Source organism: Salvia splendens, chromosome 4, assembly GCF_004379255.2.
Source record: "Salvia splendens isolate huo1 chromosome 4, SspV2, whole genome shotgun sequence".
Classification (NCBI taxonomy): domain Eukaryota; kingdom Viridiplantae; phylum Streptophyta; class Magnoliopsida; order Lamiales; family Lamiaceae; genus Salvia; species Salvia splendens.
The window spans coordinates 12,200,855-12,224,273 of NC_056035.1; the positions used below are offsets into that span (position 1 = coordinate 12,200,855).

The 23,419-nt window shown below is 36.2% G+C and overlaps 1 protein-coding gene and 1 pseudogene across 1 annotated transcript; both read left to right on the forward strand.

The window, feature by feature from the left end:
* Positions 1-13,098: 13,098 nt before the first annotated feature.
* Positions 13,099-14,786, forward strand: LOC121800665 (annotated as a pseudogene).
* A 1,370-nt stretch (positions 14,787-16,156) lies between these two features.
* Positions 16,157-23,188, forward strand: LOC121798614 (histone acetyltransferase GCN5-like). Its single transcript, XM_042197691.1, has 13 exons — positions 16,157-16,842; positions 17,562-17,626; positions 17,791-17,871; positions 18,058-18,129; positions 18,777-18,945; positions 19,737-19,780; positions 20,085-20,184; positions 20,348-20,416; positions 20,602-20,653; positions 21,677-21,795; positions 22,150-22,243; positions 22,742-22,883; positions 22,961-23,188. The coding sequence occupies exons 1-13, from the start codon at positions 16,276-16,278 to the stop codon at positions 23,025-23,027; spliced, it is 1,641 nt and encodes a 546-aa protein (XP_042053625.1). The 5' UTR covers positions 16,157-16,275; the 3' UTR covers positions 23,028-23,188.
* The last annotated feature ends 231 nt before the right edge of the window (positions 23,189-23,419 follow it).

The window sequence follows — 23,419 nt, forward strand, 5'->3', positions numbered from 1 at the left end:
GATTCCGAGGTCTCAGGCTCTCTTTAAAGTTGAACATTGTTGTGTGGGTTGGCATGTGATTGTGGAGTTATACTGAGACAAAGGAATCGTGTCTGTAAAGGGAAAAGAGAGGTGTGGTATATTTGGGACAATGAGTCAATGACTATTGTTTAATTTGTTAGTGTTTGAGTTCTTTCAGTGTTACGCCATACTTATTCCAGTAGCTGTTTATTATCAACAAAATGGATTCAATTAACTTCAATTACTGTTGGAAATGTGAAAAGTTTGCAAAACTATACTGATACTATAAAATGAAATAAACATTTGGTAACTTAGGGCATCCACAGTGGGCGGACGATAGGCCGCCCGATGCCTCGGGCGCCCCATCGTCCGCAACTGTGGGTGCGCGGACGACGGACGATGCGTCGTCCGCTCTCTAAGCTTAGTCCGCGGACGAAGCGCGGACGATAGGGCATCGTCCGAGACATCGTCCGCCCACTGTGGGCGACGCGGACGATGTAACGCGTTTTTATTTTTATTTTTCGAAATTTGTCTATTTAAACCTCGATTGTCATTCTATTTTTCATACGAACATTTCTCGCATCTCTCATTTCTCTCATCTCTCACATTTCTCCATCTCTCACAAATCAAAATGAACCACGACGACGACCGGAGTTCCTCGGAGGACGGTAGTCTTCAAGCAAGTCCTCGCCAATTTCATGTATGCGTGCATAATCTTGCACAACAAGATAGTCGAACATGAAGGTAGGAGCATCACCGATTGGACCGATGATGAAGGTGCATCTAGCTCCTCCAGCATGGTGACCCCGCCCCCCGCTCAAGGATTACCGATGGGTTTCAATGAGGTTCTATCTAGACAGGCCTCAATGCACAAACCAACACGACCATGCGCAGCTCATGAATGACATGATTGAAGAAGTGTGTGCCCGTAACCGACGTCGCTGAGTTTGCGTATTTTTTTTAATTCGTATTGTAATGTATTAATTTTATAAATGAAATGAAGGTTTTTCTCAATTTTTGTAGTTATTTAAATATTCAAATAGAAGAAAATGCTTAGGGCGCCCCACTGCAGGTGGAAGGGTAGGAGGATAAAATGCTGACGTGGCGGTGCATAGGGCGGGCTTTAGGGCGCCCCACTATGGATGCTCTTATAAGTTATAAGTATTCTGTTCGCTCCACAAATGAAACATTTGTTGCTCACTTACGTGATTATATGCAATTGTGTTTTATACCTTCCTTCCTAATTAAATTGAAGCTTTTGTTTGTCCCAACTAAATTGAAGTGTTTTTTTGGCAAGGATATTAAGATTACGTGACAAATAAGTTAAACAAGGATAAAATAATACTCCATACTAATAATATAAGAGAAAATAAAGTACGAGAATAAGAAATAGTAAAATAGAAAAAGAAATAAAATAAGGATTATTAGATATTTTATGTTTGCCAAAATAGGATATGCCTCAATTTAATTGAGACATCTTGTAAAGAAATACAACACAATTTAATTGGAACGAATAATATGGAATATATATTACTGGTATAGAAAATAAAGCATTAATCACTTTGTCCCACAGATTTAAGCAAAATTTATTTTTTCGTCCGCCCCATAGAAATAATATACATATATCTGTTTATGAAATATTTTCTCATTCTCTCTTATAGGCTTACTTAACCATTTATATACGAGTCTAGCCATCCACTAACATTTCAAGAGAGAAAGGTAAATTGAGAAGTATATTTCTCATTTACCTTCTCAAAAACATAACTATACCTCTGTAATGAATTCCAAGAAAAGAAGGTAAATTTAAAAAAATAATAAAAACAACTAAACTTTTACCTTTTGTATGAAGAAGAGGTAAATATATGTTTTCAGATTAAAGAATGTATAATACATTCTAAAATACTCTTTCCATTGGAAAATGAATATTTATGAAGAAGAACTAAATATAGTAGTTATTTCTATTTAACTTTTCATTAACCCGTTCCCTTGGAGATGTTTTAAGAGCATCACCAACATAGGAAAAGAGATAAATAAAGAGTTAAATAAAATAGAATCATATTTACTTCTATTTCATAAAATTATTTCTCTAATAGAAATAATATTTGAGAAACTATTATATCTTATTCAAATTTAAAGAGGTATCTTTATATCTTGTCTATAAAAATGGTAAATATGATAGTCGTTTCAGTATACTTTTTTTCAATTTATCTTTTTTTTTGGAATTTTCTTATTTTTTAAGAAGATATATTTAATGTTTTTAAGAGGTAAATAAGAATATTTTTTTCAATTTGCCTTTTCTTGGAAATTCTTTAACACTATTTCAATTATTCTTTTTCATTACTTTTATTTATTTTATTAATTATATATTACTCCCTCCGTCCCTCTGTAGTAGAGACGTTTCATTTTGAGCACTTGTTTTGAAAAAATTATAATAAATAGCTAAAGTGTAAAAAAGTAAAGTAAAAAAGAGAATAATATAGTTAAGAGTCTTCTCTATATTATTTTTTCTCTTATTTTACATTTTTCTATTTTAATCATTTATTATCATTTTTTCAAAACGAGTGCTCAAAATGAAACGTCTCTACTACAGAGAGACGAAGGGAGTAAAATTTATGTAGTTCTCAAATGATATATCTCATGAGATGGAGAAAGTACTCCCTCTATTCTATTAAAATGAAATATTTTCTTTTTTAAGATCATTTTGGTAAAAATGAAATATTTTAAAAAATTGAAACAATATCACCTTTATGTTTTTTCTCTTAATTATTTTTTTATGAAGTCATAAAACAATGCTTGTATCTAAAAGTAAATATTTTGTATTTATTGGGAGGGACGGAGTATATGATAAGACTATATATTTGGAATGAAATGATTTGATATGATGATTGAGCAATTTGATTGGGGTTTGGGCAATAAAATTGATCATGTGAGAATGTACCCCATTGCCAGGTCTATTTTTGCAGGCCTTTGAACCTACTCAAACATGAAATCACTTTTGACTAGTAGGAGTATTCTATATTAACACCATACACAAAACTAGTATGGTGCTATTTTGTGGATAGGCGCACCCACAATGGGGCGCCCGATGGCGTCCATCGTCCTCGGGCGCGGACGATGGCACCATTGTGGGTGCCTGCCATCGGGCGCGGCTGAAGCACACACCCGATAGATCTTCCGCGGCGTATAGCGCGGACGATGGCCTATCGTCCGCGCCATCGTCCGCCCCACTGTGGGATCGGCGGACGATGCCACGCGTTTTTTATTTTCCTATTTAAACCTCGTTTCTCATTCAATTGTGCATACGAACATATCGCCTCTCTCAGTTCGCTCATCTCTCACGATTCTACGTCTCTCGCATACAAAAATGAACCCCGGCGACGACACCAATAGTTATAGTTCCTCGGAATCAAGTAGTTCGACATCTGAAGCCTTAGATGCAGCCGTTGAAGAGGCCATGGCGGCATGCTTTGTGGAAATGCAGCGCGAGGCGGCGGCGGCGGCGACGGCCGAGCAGGTCCATAGGCCTATTCGACATCAGACGTATGTCCCACGCGACCACGCGGCAGCTCACCATCGTCTGGTTGAAGACTATTTTGCCGATCGACCACGGTGGGGACCGACTATTTTCCGCCGCCGGTTTAGAATGTCGCGGTACCTTTTTCTTAGCATTGTGCGGATGTTGTCTTCACGTGATGAATACTTCACGTATCGGGAAGACGGCATCGGCAAACCCGGCCTTACACCATTGCAGAAGTGCACGGCTGCAATCCGTCAGTTGGCCTACGGCACCACGACGGATATATTCAACGAATACCTCCACGTCGGGGAAACAACAGGCCGCGAGTGCCTGAAGAACTTTTGTAGGGGGCTTGTGGAGGCCAACGACGACACTTATTTGCGCAAGCCGACTGTCACTGATTGCCAGGGCCTGATGCAGATGCACGAGTGACAAACTCGTATTTATAGTGTCGTGATTGGTATGTTGATGTGCCTAATTGTTGAGTTTTTGTGCTCAAAATTGTTATTTCCAGCCAATTCCTCTGTGTTTCGGAGTTCACGTGTTTGTTGAGTATTTCAGGCAAAAATAGGCGAAATTGGAGCAAAAATAGTTCTACCCGGTCGGGTGAGTATAGATGGCTGAAAAGACACCCGGCCGGGTATCAGAAATAAGCTTGTTGAAGGCCAGAAACTGTCGGGTAGAAACTTTATAAGGCGGAGACTCCAGAGAGTTTCACCCGACCGGGTGAATTTGCTGTACAATAATTACACCCGGTTGGGTCCGATGAACTGACGACTTTTTGAGTGTTCAGACGCAATTTTTGTAGGGGAATAAAGAGGCTAGAGCTAGGGCAACTCGATTCATTCTGCGGGAGCCGCGAAAATACGCTTTTTATCTCTGTGAAGAACTCTTGGAAGAAGATTGAAGAGTCAAGCTTCGATTCCTCCGCCAATTGTAATTCGTATCATGGTTTCTCTTGTTTTTCTTAGTTTTTGTCTGATTTCCGCCATGAATATGAGTAACTAAACCCTTCATGTAGAATTCTTGGTGAAGATGCATTGATTCATAGTTTTAATCCAATTGATTTCGTTTTTATCTTGCTCTTGTAATTGTTTGAATTATTCTTGTGCTTTTTCCTATCAATTGCTTGATCACCAATTGGGAGTGTTAGGATTTCTTAGAGTAATCGGGAGATGAAATATTTAATCTTGAAAGAAGAATAATTCACACCTTAATTCAATAGAACTCGGGAGAGTTGAGATTATGAGTGGGATCTTTAATCTAATCAAACCTTTGGGAGTTAGGTCTAAGATTTAGAAGGGGACTTCACTTATTACACCTAATCTACAGATTTCTCACCTCGGGAGGGGGTTTATTCTTCTTTCAAGATTAATTAATTCATCTCCCGATTACTCTAAGAAATCCTAACACTCCCAATTGGTGATCAAGCAATTGATAGGAAAAAGCACAAGAATAATTCACACCTTAATTCAATAAAACTCGGGAGAGTTGAGATTATGAGTGGGATCTTTAATCTAATCAAACCTTTGGGAGTTAGGTCTAAGATTTAGAAGGGGACTTCACTTATTACACCTAATCTACAGATTTCTCACCTCGGGAGGGGGCTTAATCTACAATTGTGATTGATTCAACAATTCTGGAGACTTTAAATGGTAAATCGGTTTCAATTGGGTTAGGCTATGAGTTGTGCATCGGATTCTTGAATTCTGCATATTTCTCCATCATCTACACAACTTGCTTTATCGCTCTCTTGTTATTTGTTCTATTTTATTCTCTGAATTTACATGCTTTTAGTAGTTGTTAGTTTCAAAACCAAATTTCCTGATTGTCTGGATAGTAGTTGAAATTTGTTCGTGGTACTTAGGTTTACACTTAATTGTCTCTGTGGGATACGATATACTCTTGCTTGCTATTAGCTACGATAACCCCGTACACTTACGGGTATTATTTGGGTAAAATAAAGTTGAGTCAACGAGACGGTGCACGACTTTCCTGGGATGCTAGGGATCATCGACTGTATGCACTGGCAGTGGAAGAATTGTCCGACGGCTTGGAGAGGTCAATTCACTAGTGGATACAAGGGCAGCCACCCGACGATGATCCTCGAAGTCGTCGCTGACCATCGGCTCTGGATCTGGCATGCTTACTTTGGCGTAGCCGGGTCGAACAACGACATTAACGTCCTCAACTCATCCACCCTCTTCGCCGAGCAATGTAACGGCAACGGCCCGACCATCGAGTTCACTGCCAACAGGCGCCAATACCACATGGGGTACTACTTGGCCGATGACATCTACCCACGGTGGCCTGTTTTTGTGAAGACGATCAGCTGCCCAATTGGTGAGAAGAGTGTTTTATTTGCGCAGAAGCAGGAGTCGGCGAGGAAGGATGTCGAGCGGGCATTTGGTGTGCTCCAAACACGGTGGGCAATTGTGAAAGGGCCGGCTCGTTTCTAGTTCAAGGAAGTCATCGCCGATGTCATGTACGCGTGCATAATCATGCACAACATGATAGTCGAGAATGAAGGCGGAAGCATCACCGATTGGAACGAAGATGACAGTGCATCTAGCTCGTCCAGCACGGCGACCGAGCCCCCCGCTAGAGGATTACCGCCGGGCTTCACTGAGGTTCTAGTTAGACAGGCCTCAATGCGCAACCAACAAGACCATGCTCAGCTCATGAACGACTTGGTTGAAGAAGTGTGGGCCCGTAACCACCGTCGCTGAGTTTGCGTATTTTTTTTAATTCGTATTGTAATGTATTAATTTTTATAAATGAAATGAAATTTTTTCATAATTTTTGTAGTTATTTAAATATTCAAAAAAATGCATATGGCGCACCTTAGGGTGCCTCACTGTAGGTGGGGGTAGAAGGATAAAACTGATGATGTGGCGCGCCATAGAGCGCGCCTTAGGGCGCCCCACTGCTAATGGCCTAATAATTTAACCTACTACGTTTCTTGTCATGTGAACTTTTTTGTTTTAACTTTTAACATAGTAGTATTTCTTAATTAGTATTTAATAATATCTATGGTTAACTTACGGGTGACCTGTTGCTAACTTTTCTTAAGTTGCTAGCTTGTTAATTCATCAACATAGTGTATTACAAATGTCAACCCGATCACATTAAAATGGCAACACATATTTGTGTCGACATTTAAATATTAATGTCAACACAATGTATTAAAATATCAATTAAAGTTTATGTTGACATTTCATTATCATCGTGTTGACATTTTTAATACACTACGTTGATGAGTTAGTAAGTTAGCAACTTAATAAAAATTAACAACAAATCACTCCCCTCTCATATTATGTTTAATGATTTTAATAAATAAATTTCATATTTCATTCATTTTTTTTATCAAATTGCACTCCATTAGTTTTTCTACATATAAATCAACTAACAATATTTTAGGAAGCGAATTAAGCCATATGATCAATAATTATCCTCACAAGTCACAACGGGGGCAGTTTGAAGAAAAAATGCCAAAAGACGTCGATATGTTGATGCCGTTTCGATTGTTATTGCATATATCAAGCTAATTAGTGACTACTAACATTTACTCCTACTAAATTGATGGAGAAATTAGGTGACGTTATATTTGCATATTATTATCCTAGTCCATTTTTTAATGCTAGAGTGCACAAATTTTCTCTAGCTACTCTCTCCGTCCCATTAAAATATATACACTTACCATTTTCGTCCATCCCATAAAATATGTGCATTCCATTTTAGAAAGTAAATATCAATTTAATAATGTAGGTTTCACAATCTACTAACTCTACTTTAACTGTCATTCTCTTCATCTCTCTTACTTTACCATATCATTCTTCTCATCTATCTTATTTTACTAATTTTGTCTTAATTCTTGTGCCATTTCCTCCGCTCATATTTTTATGGGACGGAGGGAGTAGTAAATTAGACTGTGGAGTATCCATATTTAGTTGAAGAGAAATTGAGGAAAGCATGCATCCTATCCAAAATAAGTTGGATGCATTTGTACAATAATTTAGTAGGATCTATATTTTCTCGTGCAGTTTTGAGGTAATAATAGAATTGTAGAATCCTGCAATCTCATATGATATCGAATTGGTCATGTCCCGCTGTATTCTTATAAAAAAAATGTCTCACTCTCTGTTATAATTTGTCCTACCTCTTATTTTCACTTAAAAATAATAAATTACTCATTTTTTTGAGTTTTTTTAAAAAAATATTTTTTAATTTAGTGGGTGGACCCTCGTTATTCAGAACAAAATACTGAATTATTGTAGGTTCTCTCTATTAATATGACTGTTCTGATCGTTTCCATACTAGAATTGCAGGTCTAGTAATATGGATGTAATAATTATGTTAAGAATAACAAAGGATCAACAAAACGAGATCGCGGAAAAAGTTAAGAATGACAAAAACTTTTTTCTTTAAAATATCAAAACGTAGAATACGTTTATCCTCCTAATTATCATTTAAGTCTTCAAATGAGTTTTTTTTCTTTATTTTCCTAATGGAAAGTATAACTCAATTTATTTCTAGTTAAATATGGAATAATAATACGAATATGGCCAGCATTGTCTATCTCAGTCAACATGTTGTACCAATCTCATCACCCCACTTTCCTAAAAGAGAAAAACTCAAGTTATTCTTCTTTTCTTTCCTATTCTGCTGGATTCTTATTATAACCGTTATAGCATCCACAACCGTGCTCTTGCCAGCGGCACGGTTGTGGGTCCGGCCCCACTTTTTCTGCCTGCTCTCTGGCAAGAGCACAACACCCACACCTGTGCTCTTCCGCAAGGACGAGCACAATTCAATTTAAAATTCAATTAAACAAAAACATTTTCATAATATTAAAATTCATTAAAAAAACCACAATAAATAATACAAATTACAAATAAAATAAAAAAGACATAATTAAAATCCTAAAAATTAAAAATTACATAATTAAAATATTAAAAATTAAAAATTACATAATTAAACTCCTAAAAATTAAAAATTACATAATTAAAATCCTAAAAATTGAGATTGAGAGAGTTGTTTAGTATAGTGTCATTTTTTGTGTTTGAAATGAGAGTATTGAAAGTATGAATTTTGGGGTAAAAATGATGAAAAAAAAATTAAAAGTGTGTAAAAATGGATATATTTTATTAGGAAGTGAGACAATATTTTTTTAATTAATTTTGAAATTTTCAGATTTTTTCAATTTTTTTTAAAAAAAATAATAAAAAATGATAAATCAACGGGCCAATCAGAGCATGCCACGGCGACGCCTTGTGCTCTTGCCGCTGGCACGGCCGTACTCTTAGCTAAGAGCACGTCCGTTAGGGGTGTGCATTCGGGTTTCGGTTCGGTTTTTTGTCAAAATCGAACCAAAACCGAAAAACCGAATTTAGTTCAAAATCCAAACCGAACCCGAAAAACCGAAAAACCGAAACCGAAAAACCGAAAACCGAACTTAAAAAACCGAAAAACCCGAACAAAACCGAAAAAACCGAAAAACCCGAAAAAATAAATATAATATTAATATATATATGTGTGTAATTTATTTTATTTTATATATACTAATAGAATATTTATATATAATATAAAATTAATAATACATATAATATATATAATATAGTAGAATTTATTAAAAGAATATACTATATATTATATATAATATAATATATTAAATTAATAGAATATATATATAATTCGGTTATTCGGTTTTTCGGTTTTTTTCTTCGCCCGAACCGAACCGAACCGAAAACCGAAATTTTTGTATTTTCAAAACCGAACCGAACCGAAAAACCGAAATAACCGAACCGAATTTCAAAATTTCGGTTTGGTTCGGTTCGGATATTCATTTTCCGGTTTTTTTGCTCACCCCTAACGTCCGTGCCAGCGGCAAGAGCGCAGCGGCGGCGGAGCGCGTCCTTGCCAGCGGCAAGGACGGACGAGCAGCATTCCACCACCGTTGGGGATGCTCCTACTACGTGAATGTGTATAGTATATAGAGAGAAAAATTGTACTATCCGTTATCACGTGAATGTGCACATTATATAGATTGAGAAAAATTATATGTTACTATCTTATATGAGCATCATTATTATTTAATGTACATTTAGTGTTATTTTTTTGGTGTATATATATTTAATTATTTTAATACATATAAAAATTGATATTGTTATTTTTAATTTTTTAAAATTTATAAAAAATAAAGCTTAATTTATTAATTTATCGTTTCTTTGAAGTTATAGATAAAATGAACAAATCGAGCTTTGATTTATATGAAATTTATATTAAAAATGTCAATAATTATTTTTAATGCATTAAAATTAAAAAAAAGTTACATAAATCATAAAATAAACTATGCTAAACTGCATAGAATTGATGTTCACATCAGTTGCTCTGATAATATACATCTTCCGTCCATTAATAAGAGTCTCATTTCAGTTCGGCAGAGATTTTAAGAAATACTCCCTTCATTCCGTCTTAATAGAGGCGTTTCATTTTCTGCACCCATTTAAGGAAATTAATAATAAATATTTAAAATGGGGAAAGAGTAAATTATGAGAGAAAATAGTGTACAAATGAGTTTTCTCTACTTTATTCTCTTTCTTAATTTACTTTTTCTCCACTTTAACTGTTTATTACGAGGTATTATTTTTCCAAAACAAGTGCAGAAAATGAAACGCCGCTATTAACATGGAATGAATGGACTCTAAAGGAAGGCGGGTGGAAAATGATAGTGGAATATAAGACATATTTTTAATGAACTAGTATAGAATTTGGGGTTTAGAGCATCCGCAACAGTGGTGGGGAAGAAGGCCGTCGTCCATGCCAGCGGCGAGGACGAGGCTCGCCGGCGCTGCTCGATGCATCGGGCAGCGCCGTGCCAGCGAACAGTCGACGTGGCGGCACACGATTGGGCAACGGCATAGCCGTTGCCTTTGAATAATTTTTTTTAAAAAAAAATTCGTTAATTAATTTTAAATAATGATAAAAAAAACTATTTTCCAAACCCCAAAAATATGGCAGTTTTTTTGCCCGTTTTTTTGAAATTTTTTGATTTTTTTTTAATTTTTTTCCCCAAAATCATCTATAAATACACACATTCATCATCCATTTATCACATCAAATCATTTCTCATTCATCTCTCATACAAACTATCAACACATTCATCCCTCACTCAAAACCTCAAATGGATTTCACCCATATTATGGCGGAAGCGAAGCGCGAAGAACAAGAATACTACGAACAACATCGTGCCGCTTACGAAGCATATGTCGCGGCGAATACCCCCGCTCCTCCTCCTCAACGAACTAGACCAAAGCGCCGTTTTTAGGCTTTTAATTATGTCGTTTTTATTTTATTTGTCATTTGTAATTTTATTTAGGTTTTTTTAATGAATTTTATTATTATGGAAATGTTATTGTTTAATTGAATTTTAAATTAATTGTGCTCGTCCTTGCGGAAGAGCACAGCTGTGGGTGTTGTGCTCTTGCCAGAGAGCAGGCAGAAAAAGTGGGGCCGGGCCCACAAACGTGCCGCTGGCAAGAGCACGATTGTAGATGCTCTTAGGGTTCATTTATAGTAAAAGTGATCCAAGACTTCTAATAGTTGAAAGACTAAAATAATAAATCATGACATCTAACGGCGGTCAAAGAGAGTGTACAGCAATACTAAATGTGCATCAAATAAGGATGATTTTCACATATGATACTCGGTATTAGCATATCATTAATTGCTAAAAATGAATCCATTTGAAAAAAAATACTTGGATTGAAATACTAAAAATTTGACACTCCTAATTCGTAAGGTTAGTCAAACTGGGTCAGCCCATATGACAGTTTCGGGTCTGAAAATAAGATGAGAACAAAATAGATTGAAGAAGCTGAGCCTGAGCTTAAGCCTAAAGAGCACGCTTAGCCCACCGGAATCCCTTCGTGTGCGAAAAAGAATATGATAAATCAAATAACATGAAGAGTCATGATAAATAATACTAGAGTGAACTAAAAAAAATGTTTGTGGACAATTGGTTTGCACATTTCTGATATCTGATAAAAAAATATTTCATGCGTCCCGCAATAGGATTCCTATTTAGTTATGACATGTGTTTTAAGAAATGTAAAGAAAATTAGTGAGTTGAATAAGTTAGTGGAATATGAGTCTCACTTATATATATTAGTTTTATAATAAATTAAATGTGATTGGAATAAGTTGGTGGAATGAGATGCATACTTTACTATTTATTGTAAAAGTGAAATATGACTTTTATTGTGGGACGGATGGAGTATGTTGGTAGAGGTAATTTGGACAAAAACTTAATTTCATTTGAAATACTTTTGCACTATTTTCATTCTCCCTCCATCTTATTACATGCGACACATTTCTTCTGGACACAGATTTTAGTTAGTGGTGTTTAGTGGTTAAATGAAGAAAGAATAAAGTAGAAGTGAGAAAAAAATAGAGAGATATAGAATGTTGTTTTTTGTCATAAAAGGAAATGTGTCACTTATAATGGGACAACCTCAAAAATAATACGCTTCAATTACATTGGAACGGATGGAGTACATTTTTACCCTTTATAGTTTTAATGGAAATTTTAGTTGTTATTTATATTTCTTCCTCATCCATTCTCACATTTTTCTCATTTTCTTCTCTTCTTCTTATTTATTTAATTTCTTATTCATCTCTCTCGCTCTCTATTCATTTTCATTTTAATTTAAATTAACCCTTAATATTCAATTTAACTGCAAAATGCAACTCTGCCTAACTAATTACTAATATTAATCGCACCTCTTCAAGCTGGGTCATAATTGGAGTTGTGTGGGTCGTTTGGATTATCTACTTTTGAGTAATTGTTTAATTATGTGCATTTGATGGCCGAAGAAATAATATCCTCCTGCAAAAATAAAAGTGCTTCAAAACAAATACTCCGTACAAAAAAATTAATACTACTACTAATAGGATCTGGTAAAGTATAAAGCAAGTGTACTTGAGAAAACGGCATAGTAAATCTTATCTACCCTAGCTATACGTAGACATGTACTAGGTGCTCCTATCTATATGTGTGTTCAAGTATATAATTTATACTATAAAGTATTCCCTCCGTCCCACCTCAACTGATCAACTTTTCATTTTGGGTTGTCACATCTCAAGTGATTGATTTCCTTTTTAGCTAAAAACAAAACTTCAACCATCTCTTACTTTATTCATTCTCTCGTACTTTATTCTCTCATTCTTATTTTATTCTCTTTTTATCTCTCTTACTTTTTCCTCTCGCATACTTACTCTCTCTCCACTTTAACTCAATACATTTCATTTTCTTAATTCTCGTGCCGAAAAGAAATCCATCACATGAGATGGGTCGGAGGGAGTATAAAGTATCATTAAATTAACCGCGTTCATGGTGTCTAGAAAGAGGAGACATTTTACGAAACTATTCATTTATGATGGAGTAGCTAGCATACATATATTAATGAAGCACGGCACTCTAAAAAATTTGGCACCTTCAATTATTCAAAACCAAACTTTACAAAACCCTTATATATATAAGATCGACTAGTCAGCTTGAATATCTTATATCAATATTAATCATGTTAGCTTCAATTCTCAATCTCCCATTCATCTCTCAAAACATCAATCCCAATAACACGAGTTTCATCTCAATTCTATTATCAACATTTCTAATAATAGCATCCTTCATTTTCCTCTATTTCTTCACCAAAAAGTCTCCCCACGTATTCTTAGTAGTTTTCTCATGCTACAAGCCTCCAGAGAGCCAGAAATGAAGCCAAGAAACTCTGCTCGATCAAGCCAAGAAACATGGATCATTCTCAGAGGACTCACAGGGATTTATGGATAAGGCCTTGCCCACAAGCGACGTTGGAGATTCGACCTACATTCCCGAAAATATATTAAGCGTTCCTCCAAATCTGAGCATGGAAGCAGCAATGAAGGAAACAAAATTAGTGATTTTTGGAGCCATCGATTCTTTGTTGGCGAAGACCAAGGTGGAATGCAGTGAGATCGGAATATTGATCGTGAATTGCACGGTGTTTGATCCAACCCCCTCTCTCACTAGCATCATAATCAATCACTATAAACTGAGGCAAGATATTTGCTGCTACAATCTCACTGGCATGGGATGTAGTGCTGGTCTCCGCACCGCCGGCCTCGCAAACCACTTACTTCAGGTTGTAAATTGCAGTTTGATCAAATTCTGATTTATTACGCACTATAAAAAATTGAATGATAAATCACGAAGTTTTAAAAATTCTCAATTGCCCATTTTTAGTTTTTTAAGCTCAAAACGACGTCGTGATATTATAGACAATTAATTGATAACCCTTTTGAATAATAGGAAATTAGTACTAACAACAAAAAGATGGTAATTTAATTTGTAGCATTTGTTGTTCTTGTTTAATATGATAGGTGCACCAAAATACTTGTGCGTTGCTAGTGAGCACCGAAAACCTTACGAAAACGGCCCCTCCAAGGTCATACTCAACTGTCTATTCGCTCCGGCGGGTCCGCAGTTCTCTTCTCCAACAAACACTCTCACCGCCGCCGAGCAAACTACGAGCTCCTTCACGCAGTCCACACTCACAGGGACAGCTCCGACGTCGCGTACGAGTGCATATTTAGGGAAGAATATTCCGACAACACCACAGGGATAACAACAACTAGAAACCTGTTGATCGCAGCCACTTCCGCCGTCGAACAGAACCTCGCAAAATTAGGGTTTCTCATCCTCCCTCTATCGGAGAAACTCCTCGTGGCCAAGAAGCTCATGAAGATGAAGCCGTACATCCCGAAATTCAAGCGATGTGCGCAGCATTTTCTTCCGCACGTGGTCGGGAAGCGAGTGCTGGATGCATTGCAAGAGAAGCTAGGGTTTGGGGATGGTGATATGGAAGCTTCTAGAATGACGCTGCACAGATTCGGGAATACTTCGAGTTCTTCCGTTTGGTACGCGCTGGCGTATGCGGAAGCAAAGGGTCGGGTCAAGAAGGGCGACTGGGTGTGGCAGATTGCATTCGGGTCGGGTTTCAAAGTGTAGCAGCTTGGTGTTGCGGGCGCTGAGGAATGTGGAGTTTGGTGAGACGAACCCGTGGTCGTGGATGAGTGACATTCATGCGTATCCTCTTTGCACATTTCATTTTCAAATGTTTCAAACTATTTGCACCTATTTCTATTTTAAATAAAAATTATACTAGTATTTAGTTAAGATATTAGAGTTAATCAGTGTTTATTTGCAGATGTATCAAACTATTTGTACATATTTAAGGTATCAAAGTGAAAAGTGCAAGTAATATAGGATGAAGGGAATATTTGAATTGTTCAATTTTATATAAGCTGAAAAAATAATGGCGCACGAGCATTTAAAAATAAGACACTGCAAAGATTAGAAAAATATTGAAATAGATATTTTGTGCAAATTCACGGACCCTATACCGTATTATGTTAAACATAAAAATAGGCTATATGTTATATACTGGGAATCAATAATACATCATAGTATGTGGGTACTTGGAGGCCCATGATTCCCTAACAATATTAAGGAAAACCGAGCCCAAACTACACTGCTCTCTAACTTAGCTCAATAATTATCAGTTAAACACAAATATATAGCGTTTTACAAGTCTACATACAATATGAGCGCATGGTATTATTAATTAATTTTGGTTTAAAAAGAAGTCATGATTCTTAAATAACAAAACATATTTTTTTTATTTAACACACTTTATTATAAGGAGGTGTTCAGATATGGGGCCTCAACCGCACTGTTCATGACATGTGATATAATCCATAATCAAAACTAGAGAACGGCGTGGTTTTCAATTATGGGCACGGCACCCATTTGGACAGCAAAAGATAAATTTGCCCCTGAAATTTTGGATTCCCCCATGTTTTAGACGATGGATAAATCTGGAAATTGATGACAGATATTTTTGTCTAAAACTCGCCCTAATCTAATTTACTGAACACCATTATTCTATTCGGCTGTGGTGGTCCACCCCTTCCCCAATTCTCGACCAGTTTCAATTCATGGGCAACACAATTCTAGTTAACACTCCTAATATTTACTCTTCTTCAAACTTTATCTAATTATCTCATATGCAAAATTCAAAGTTGATACCGGATAAGCTACAAATCTTGATATATCTTCATTTTGCACTAAATATTTTTTATTTTACTATAAAAAATCAATTTGTATTATTAAAAATCTATACTATATACTAACCCTTGATAAAACTAAGTCTACTTGTAGACTTGTGAGTGAGCTTCATGTCCGCATGGAGAGATTTAATCTGCCTTACAACTCAATTTATTTGAATTCCTATAAAAATGAAGTTAATCTGCCTTACAAATTGATCTCAGTAGCAAATTAAGGAGAACACAAATTAAGTTTGATGAGTATATAAAATAGTTTTGATCCATATATAGTAACTATAACTAAGGGTATGATCACCAAATTATCTACTTTACATAATCGAAAAAAATAAGTTAATGACACAAAGGTAAATTGAATGAAATTTATTTAATAAAAAATAGTAATTAAATTATGTAAAAAGTAAATTGTTACTATTAGTACTACTAGTATGGAGTAAGTATGTGTTAGAAATGTAGAGCAATAAATATATTGATAAGCAGCTAGTTAGGGTACACAGTCCAATTGTGATCTTCATCTCCCCCAATTTCCCCTCCTTTTTATCTTCAAAAATTCAATTGGAAACTGAACTGTGATTGGATTTCGCGGAAATATAGCAATGGACGGACACTCGTCGCATTTAACGGCGCCGGTCCGTTCACGGAGCTCTCAGTCTCCGTCGCCCTCCCACTCCGCCTCGGCCTCTGCCACCTCTTCCATCCACAAGCGCAAACTGCAGCCCGATGACCACGCGCCACCTTTTCCTCCCTCCTTCTCCGACACCCGCGACGGCCCTCTGACCTCCAACGACGACCTCGAGAGCAACAGCGTCCGCGGCGCCGACTCCGACTCCGATGAAGAGTCGGAGGAGGTCGTCGACGACGAGGAAGAGGAGTACGACAATTCCATGCGCAATTTCACCGCTTCTCGGCTGGAGAGCAGCAACACCGCCGCCGCCGCGAGGAACACCAAGATCAAGGTTGAGAATTCGGTCAAGGTTGAGCCTTCCGACACAGTGAAACAGATCAATATTAACAACGGTAGCTCAGGCGCTACTGCGGCGACAGGGGCAAACGGATCGGTTCCTGGCATTGTTGTGAAGGAGGATACTGTGAAGAGCATTTTTACAGATAATATACAGACCAGCGGTGCTTATAGTGCAAGAGAGGAGAGTTTGAAGAGAGAAGTAAGCATAATCAATCTTTCAAATTTCATACTTGGAGTAGTATTTTTAATCTATCTCTGGTACTTAGAAATTTCTATAAATTGGACTAGATTGATTGTGGATGCTTCCACTATTTGTTTTGGAATAAAAATGGTTTGGAAGTGAATGAATAAGTACTCAATTGTTTTCGGTTATTGAATTGCTGAGAAATGAATGAGCATGATTCATCCATTACGATAGTTTGAACTCTTATCTTGTCCCCCATCACTGAGAACAATGGTTATTTAGGTGACACTTGCAATCCATGTCAAATTAAGAAGAAAAAGTTAGAAATTGACATAACTATACGGTGCTGTTGATATGTCTGAGATACTGTAGTAATATTTCTTTTATTAGATCCTACTCCCATCTCTCCATATCACATTTACCTTAGTGCATGCCCATCTATCTGCATTTGCACGAGATCTGCGCATACCTCTGAGTTAGTTCAGTATAAAGTGATGATTTAATGCAGTCTTTTTGATGGTCGCGGATATTGATTCTTTCAACAGATCGAGTTAGCATAACTTTGCTCTACTCACTACTATTTTTCTTGATAGTATGGAACTGTGTCTATACATTAAACTTATGTTTTTCTCATTTATAGATTGTTTGTCTTCTTTCATTTTTCTTGCTTCCCCCGCCCCATCCAAATTGTGCAAGGGCAATTTATGTGGGTGTTATTTTCCCAAAACTCGTAGGAAGAAGCAGGAAGCCTCAAATTTGTATACGCGTCCAATGATGGTGTTGATAAACACATGATCTGGTAATTACTTCTGCTATCTCTCTGAAACCGTTTACATTTCATGGAATTGAAATATTAGTTTATGTTCCTTTAGGTTGTGGTATCTGCTAAACTCAAATTGTTGTATATTTTCTCATAAGGAAATTAGAGCTTGATTCAATAACCTTGGGTCTGTACTTTTACAGGCTGATAGGATTGAAGAACATCTTTGCCAGGCAACTGCCTAATATGCCGAGAGAGTACATTGTACGTCTCCTAATGGATAGGCATGCCCTTGCTTCTGAACCTTTTCTGTGAAGCTTATATGCAATTATCCAAGTAGCTTTTTTCATGTATCTGAAAGACCAACTAGTTTAGCTGTTGATCATTTTTAACGGATTATGTATTAAGTTTGTTTGAAAGTGTTACTTTAGTAATTCTATGTTTCATTTTCTCTTGTGGTTTTATCGCAGAAACCACAAGTCTGTGATGGTTATTAGACGGAATACCGTGGTCGGTGGTATTACATATCGCCCTTACATCAGGTACTATTTGTCACGTGTCTTGTTATACTTGTCCTTTATAAAGGTGACGGAAGAGATTTTTGTTGCATTAACTTTCCTTGACAATGCTGGCATCAGCCGCATCGCTACTCACTAGTGTTGGATTTCCATATTCTCTTACATTTGTGTTCACCTATTTATATGTCTTGATTACATTACTTTTAATGCGTTTTTAATATTAGTGAAACACATTCATGAAATGCGTAATTCAAAAAAGCAATCAATGAATGCATAGCTAGTGAAAAAGTTTGTAGTGTTCTTGATTTCTTACCTATAAAAGTATGCACAACAAATTGATAAATTAATAAACAAATATGCATTGTTCCTTAATCAATCAATTCTTCACTTGGATAAAGAAATGTGTATTCCCATGTATGTAAGTCAATAAGAAAATTTTACCCTTTTGGGAATCTATATTTTATTTTCACCCCAAAGCAGAAAAAAATAAGCCTTGATAACATAGCGCCCATGTTGTGGACCTGGCAGATTTTCTCTATCAATGTTATCCAATTCTAATATCAATATAGACGAAATGGAATTAAGAAGTGTTAATATAGTTTCCCCTAAAGGATATGTGGTAATTGCTGATTTAAGTTTTGACGTGTTGTTACACTCAACTTCATATGTAGCCAAAATTTTGGGGAGATAGCTTTTTGTGCTATTGCGGCTGATGAACAAGTTAAAGGCTATGGCACACGACTTATGAATCACTTAAAGCAGCACGCCCGTGATGTGGATGGCCTAACACATTTCCTCACATATGCTGATAACAATGCTGTCGGTTACTTTGTCAAGCAGGTCGGTTTACAACATGCATGTTTAGCATACTGCTCCATGTGTAATTTTACTTGGTGCTGTATTTTTGTTGACCATCCGAGGCTTAAAGATCTACTGTATGTTGATAGCTTAAAGGAGCTGGAAAGTACAGGTTTTGCATTTAGATGGATCAAAGATATGGTTGAATTTTTTGTCTCTCCCACTCTTCCACAAGGGGATGATATTATGGTTTTCAGAATTCAACAAACCATAATCAACTTGGCCTTCTTTTAAGTATTCCGCTGAATTGTGTGCTGGTTCTCTTCTGAGGGCTGTTATCTTTAAACTACAGTAAGGACTAAGACTAAGTTACGTGGATGGAACCTCCTTCTGGGGTTGATGGTTGGTGAATACCAAGTCTGCACTAGGCGAGAGCTGCTCTGTGGATTTCTGTCTCCCAAATTTCTAATGCAATGCAGGTTGGCTAGGTTGATTAGCATACATATTCTCAGAGGGTCAAGGAAATATGAAGGACCTTAGTTAGTTAATCCTTATTCATGTTAAGCCCTTTTTTTAGGTATGCGTTGATCTAGTACAGAACTGTACACTTATTAGAACATAGAGTCAATAAGAGGGGGCCAAGATGGTGGGGCTGGGGGGCTAGCAGATAACATTTCTGGACCTAATTTGCAGCATTCCTAATGGGCTGCTTCTGCTTAGTGCAGGCGTTATCTCTAAGATACTGAATTTACTATTAGACACCTCTTACTTTTCTTTTGATATATAGAAATGCTTTCATTAATGAGATTCCTGGCTTGTATATTATTTTTTAGGGCTTCACTAAAGAAATATACTTGGACAAAGAACGATGGCAAGGGTACGTTTCAATCAACTTCTCTATATTCTGATTTGTGCCACTTTGTAGAATATATCACTGAAACTGATTTTATTCTGTTGGGCATAATTTATTAGAGAATTTTTTATTTCATGTATCAGAAGATGAAATGGATAGTTTCATTTGCTTTTGCACCTAATTCCAAATGTATCAGACATCTTGTTTCCATAATCATTATAGATATGATCTACAGTGAGGCAGCAGATTCCAAATTGTGACAGAACTTCAATTTTTCATCTCAGTAGTGGATATGAGTTGTTTATTCATTTTTTCCTTTTTCCTTTAGCTATATTAAGGATTATGACGGAGGAATCCTCATGGAGTGCCACATAGATCCAAAGCTTCCGTACACTGATTTATCAACAATGATACGCCGTCAGAGACAGGTAAGACGATTTAGTGCTCTGCCATTTGATATTCTTAGGTTGTTAGATTAGGACTTTAGGTGTGACTAAATCTTTTAACATGGCAAGATCTATTGAAAAGCAACAATTTTCATATATAATGGTGATTTTCCACTTATCTTTTAACTTTTATCCTTTTTGCTAGGCAATTGATGAAAAGATTAGGGAGCTCTCGAATTGTCACATTGTCTACTCCGGCATTGATTTTCAGAAGGTAAATGCAGTACATTGGAGTTATTTGCTCTTTGCTACAAGCCCAGGGTGATGGAACATATAATGTCCTCTTTCGTCTTATCTATCAAAATGCAGTTGGTGGTGCCTTTGTATGTTTCTATTTTCGGAGAATTTTTGTTTTCATGATTATGCATTTTCACATCTTATGTAAAATGTTCTTTTCAGAAAGAGGCTGGGATTCCCAAAAGGCCAAACAATATTGACATACCTGGCTTGAGTTAGTCTCCCTATACCCTCTCATAAACTATTATTACTATTGAATGTTTATCTTAGTTTTTCTGCAGTCATTTCTTCAGTTATCTTTACTTTGGTTGGAATCTGTGCCTTACTATTTGATAATGATATGTGGTTCTGTGGGGCTTAGAATGCTGCGTTCCTATATTTTCTTATATAATACCGCCACGATAAAGGCGTTACTTTCTCCTGTTATGATATACTGATATCGATCAGGAACAATGGCCACTCACTCCAAGATGAAAGCTTGGGATGGGGTCTCGAAGATGCAAGTTTAGGATATGAGTCTTTTGCTATATCATAGTTTAGTTATTATTATCTTTTAGATTTGATTTATTAGTAGATTTATTTCAAAGTCCTTGTTAGTTAGGAGTCCTTTGCAATTTAGTTTCAGTAGTAGTTGTTATCTAATCTTTATGATTTGTTTCGTTATTCTTTCTAGAGTAGGTTTAAGTTTATCTTTCTGTCGTTGTTACTTATGTCATGCAAACTCTTTAAATTACCTCCTTATGGATGGGAGAGGTGTGAAATGTATTAGTTCAGGATGAAAGTCTCTCCAAGGCCTTCCAAGAGGAAGGTTTTTGCCTGTTTTCTTCCATTGTTCGTTAGGTTATTATATCAAGTAGTTTCCATCATTCAGAGTGTCTTTGCTATTTCATCAAGTGTGTCATGTGTATGAGTCGACGCTTTTCACTCCTTACCATATACCTCCTGAAGGCATCAGATATTTTTAATATTTTCCTCGTAAAATGGCATGGTGCTACTAGAAAATCCTGCTGCCAACTGTGTTGACATAGCTGGCTGTAAGCACTGTAAAGTTTGTGAACATTATTTAAGGAGATCTTTATGATATTTCTTTTTACAAACGTATCACATTTTGGTAGGCTGGTAGTTCATATGATACTTTGTCCTCTATATTGATTATTCAGTATTGGTATTTGCTTCCTCTGTTGTTTTCTTTATTTATGACCTAATTTTGGACTTGCCGGCAACTTAATGTGAACAGGAGAGGCAGGCTGGACCCCTGACCAGTATGGCCATTCTCAGTTTAAACCAGTAAACTTGTCCACAGATGTTACCTCACATCAGAAACAATTGACTGCATTCATGCGCTCACTTATTAAGGTAAGCCGCTTCGAATCATCTTTAACTTGCTAAATTTCCATACTGACATACTGGGCTTTAGTTTTATCAAGTAAAAAGGATTTAGCATCAATGAGTCTACCACTATATATAAGATTAAACAAGTTATTACCGGTGTATTGGCTGTACAAAATGTGATTTAATGCATACATATAGATATCTTATCTCTATTTACTTTTCATTTTAAATGCTCGGCATTGGGTTCATTCAGTAACATGTTATGTCATCAACTGGATCGCTTATTCTGGCTGATGGTAGTCATAGATAGTTTTCTACTGCCTGCTTATAATTCAATTTTATGGCATGCTGCTGCTGATGGTCATATTATTTGAGCAGGCGATGCATGATCATCCTGATGCTTGGCCATTTAAGGAACCTGTAGATGCACGAGATGTACCTGATTACTATAACATCATTAAGGATCCAATGGGTATGACTCGTACAATATAAAACCTCTATGCATGAATACTCTCTTATCTAGGAATAAACTTTGAAATTGTTAATTCATACTTTTCATGTCCCTCCATAAAGATATACACCTCATTTAGCAATGAATAATATATACTCCGTATAAGTTGATTTAAAATACTTGTCTAAGATTGCATGTGACAATTAACTTAATCTTTTATCTTGTACTTCATCATTTTAATTGTGTATGCTCAATCTCTTTGTTGAATCCATCCAAAATATCCACACTACTTTTGTGTGTGCTCATTGCTCAATCTTTAATACTACATGTGTTTGGTAATTATAACCTTTATGTTAAATAAAAAAAAATCATCTTAGACGTTGTTTAAGAATAACCTTCATTTAGGAATATTTTTGGTAGTCCTAATATTCCTTTGTAGAGGTTTTAATGTATATGTTGGAGCAGGAGCTATCTTGAGTTTCATAATATACTTTAACGTGGTTGTGATGTCAAGTGCAGATTTAAAAACAATGTCAAAGCGGGTGGAATCCGAGCAGTATTATGTAACTTTGGAGATGTTTGTGGCAGATGTTCGGAGAATGTTCTCGAATGCACGCACGTATAACTCACCGGAGACGATTTATTACAAATGTTCCACCAGGCATGATGAGAACTTTATAGGCTACATAGAAATTCGTATTCTTTTCACGAACCTAACTTCAGATTGTTGGGCTGCAGATTGGAAGCACATTTTACAAACAAAGTTCAAACTGGTTTGCAAGCTAGTACCAAGATTCAGCCATAATTTATATTACTTGTTCCACCATCATGTTGTTTCAAGCTCTGTAACTATTTATCCTAGATTGGATAGTTATGTTATCCTATATTACTTGTTCTACTTGTTTGTGCTATACTGACCAGGCTACTACTATCTTTTTTATTCCCCGAACGAAAAACAGATGCAAATCCTATATTCATAGTTATTCAATCATTAACAAATTGAAAATTTAAAATTTCAATACTGTAATTAATGAGAATTAAAAAAATGTACGAGTATTTCTCTCTACTTCAGTGTGGAACATAACGCGCTTTCAGTGTGAAAACACTAACCGCTTTCAGCATGGAGTCAAAGAGGCACTATAAATTTTTTTCCACTTTTATTAGTGGTGAAATGGTGATGAGTTTGACCTTGTAAAA